Genomic DNA, 3,190 nt, shown 5'->3' with positions numbered 1-3,190 from the left:
AATAGATTTTTACACTTTACATTAAAAAAAAAACAAATCTGTTTGGAATTTTGAGCAAAATGTTAAAGCAATTACCAGACATTTCTGAAGCATATCTGTGTCGCATATGGTTTTGTTTGATGGCACGGTTGCTGGTTTTTGGTGGAATGGTGGCCTGTCCTCTTTCTTTGGACAGACTGCTTTTTTTTTTCTTTTTCTTTTTTCTTCTTCCACTTACTTTCAGTCCAGCCTGTCACAGAACCATATATTTGTTCCCATTTCTTAAGTTTAATTCATTCATAGCTATGAATTAATCTGTTTCACTTGCTTTGCTCTCTAATTCACAGCTCCATGCCTTGTCTGCGGGTTTGAAGGCCTTCACCTCATGGGAAGCGACCTCAGCCATCGAGGTGTGCCGCATGTCATGTGGTGGCCACGGTTACTCTCGAAGCAGTGCCTTGCCGGACATTTATGTTGAGTTTACCCCTACCTGCACCTACGAAGGAGAGAATACAGTCATGATGCTGCAGACTGCCAGGTAACGCAAAGTGACATTTAACACCACAAATTGGAGAACTACTGAAGCTGAATTATGTGTCAGTATTGGTGGTGTAACATATAAGCTCCGTTCATAAACTCACCTTCACACCGATGACTAAAACATGCAGTTAGTTGAAAAATGAAGATATGTTAACTTTTATTTCTAATAGGTACAGTAAATATTTCTGTAAAGCTTTCAATTGATAGAAACGCAGCTGCTAGCTATTTCGCGCATCTAACTGTTAAACTGAACACTCGTGTCTGCAGATACCTGGTGAAGAGCTACAAACAGGCTAAGGCAGGCCAGCAGCTGAGCGGCATTGTGTCATACCTGAATGAAGCAGATGTGCGGAGGGTGCAGCCACAGCCCGTCGCTGCCAGGCCAACAGTGGTTGACATCAATGACCTGACTAGCCTGACGGAGGTCTACAAACTCCGAGCAGCCATGTAAGAAAGCAGTGGGAAAGATGATGACCTTGTTACATGAAATATTACCAGTTTCCTTTTATTTGCCCTTAATATTTATATATCTAGTAGAATTGTACAGGTTTTCTGGGTTCGTACATTAGAAAAGGTGGTGGAACTTGAACATTGGATTGCACACTGGGGAAATTCACGCTCCAGCAGCAAAAGGAAGAAGTCAGGAAGAAAAGTCAATTGGAGATATTAGAAAAATGAAAAACCGTAAAAGAAGTTGTCTACAAAATTTTTTTTTAACTGTACAGAGAAGAAATCTGTGTATTTTACTGTGTATAGTAACATTTCTACACAGTAAAGTGCAGTCGGGGTGGTAAAATATGCCCTCTCCATGCTGCCACTTCACAACTGAGAACCATGATCACGATGGTCTCTGACAAAGTTGCTTTTTGATTCCCATTCATATTTAGGAATGGGTTTCCACTGAGTGTTGTCCTTCCTGTTATACACCGTATTTTCTTTTTTTAAAAACAAGTTTTGCAGTCGTCACTAATGATCTCTTTAATAGTTCAGTTTGCTAGTGCAAGTCTGACTTACACCTGCAGTTGTTGGTCATTTCCTGCATGTGACATGATATGCAGCTGTCATTATCGAAACCCATCCGGCAGGGAGTGTCAACTGTGGTGGAAGTGTGGGGTTTTTTTTGTTGTTTTTTTTTTTTTAAATGTGGTCCAACTTTAAACATCAGAGGGTTAAAAGGCAAATATGCATTTATAATTGGGTGTTTTGTTGTTTTTTTTTTAATAGTATTAAGAAAATGATGCTTAAAGTATTGGGACTAAACAGATGAAAAGAAAGTAGTAAAAGGCTAGTTTTTCATAAGAGGAGTTGACATATCTGAAAAAACTAAATGAGTGTTATGGTGTCAAACACTGACTCTGTGTTGGCAGGTAGGTAAGGCTTGGGAGGGGTGAGGCTTTAGTCAGGAACCAGACTAAAAAGCTTGTTTGGTGTTTCTTAAAAATGGACTTGCACAGTCTGACATTTGCTCAGTTGTACATTTCTGCCTGCTCTAACTAAGGCGATTGCAAGAGGGAGGATTAAAGCGTCTCTAAATTGAAGATTAAATAAATCCATCAGGGAGGCAGGTTTAACTTGGACTCAGCAGTGTTTGTCAGGGAGCGTAGGCAACTTCTCTCATCTCCCCTTTTTATCTTAATCCACGTGTTTCTGATTATTTGAGGCACCTGGAAGTTTTTCTTGTATCATCCAAAGGGCGCACATACTGTATCGTTTCGGACTCAAACTAATTCAGTTAATTTGTGTTTAAGGTTGGTGGCTGCTCTGCCTCCCCAAGTTGTAAAATGCTCTCTTTGTACCCCTGCATTTGTTTTGTTTACCACCAAAGAAGAAACCGCTCTTACAGTATCTGTCATAACATCAGCAATGCCACAAAAACGTTTGTTTGTTTGTTTTTTTATCATTATTTCACAGCATAAAACCTCATTTTTAGCTTACTTGCCTTAATCCAGGACTTTATAATCCCTGTCTAAGCCCAATTTTAGATGTATTCATTGAAGCTTGAATGTTGTAGGTTAACTAGTGTACTAATTAGTGTACTATCTTCCTCCAAGTCTTTGGTGTAAACCTGCTATTTATCTATTAAGTCTATTATGCAAACACTAGTTACTGTCATAGGAGGGGCTCATCTTTTTTTGTTTTCCATCACAAAAGGTTAAAAGTCAACTTTAGTGTGACATGAAACACTCTTTGATCTATAATTGTGAACGAAAAGGGAAGACTGATCGTACTCACATTTAGTTGTATTCAGTATGCAACTCTGTAGGTCAGCGCTAATCTTTAATGTTGATCCATTGAAGAGCATTCGCTACACATTTTAGTCTAGACATACGGGGATGGAAAACTGCAGCTTACCTACAACCACAAGGAGGTAATTCTGGCTTTGTTGCTTAATGCACGCTATGTTTCTGTGTTTATAGTCTAGTGGAGCTGGCAGCGAAGAGCATCCAGCAGGAGCTGCAACGCAGGAAGAGTCAGGAGGATGCCTGGAACAACAGCGCCATTGACCTGGTCAGAGCCTCAAATGTAAGTTCAATTTTGCTTGATTGTCCTTTTTTATTCATAAATTATGACTAACCTTGGAAGGTTTTACTTGAAAAGAATATCTAAAACATCTGTCACCCTTTGAATATTGCCCTAAAGTTGGAGGTTGTTTGTTACTAGTCAGTATCTT

The 3,190-nt window shown here is 39.4% G+C and overlaps 1 protein-coding gene across 1 annotated transcript in view; it reads left to right on the top strand.

Moving 5' to 3' along the window:
- Positions 1-3,190, top strand: part of acox1 (acyl-CoA oxidase 1, palmitoyl) — a 15,137-nt gene that overhangs the window by 8,867 nt on the left and 3,080 nt on the right. Inside the window, 3 exon segments of the mRNA XM_013911643.1 lie at positions 229-517; positions 787-966; positions 2,937-3,042. Coding sequence (XP_013767097.1) covers positions 229-517; positions 787-966; positions 2,937-3,042 — 575 coding nt within the window.

The sequence above is a fragment of the Pundamilia nyererei genome, unplaced genomic scaffold (genome assembly GCF_000239375.1).
Source record: "Pundamilia nyererei isolate P.nyererei 1_Seehausen unplaced genomic scaffold, PunNye1.0 scaffold00068, whole genome shotgun sequence".
Classification (NCBI taxonomy): Eukaryota; Metazoa; Chordata; class Actinopteri; order Cichliformes; family Cichlidae; genus Pundamilia; species Pundamilia nyererei.
The sequence above is the reverse complement of the archived record's forward strand: the minus strand, read 5'-3'. Positions and strand labels throughout refer to the sequence as shown.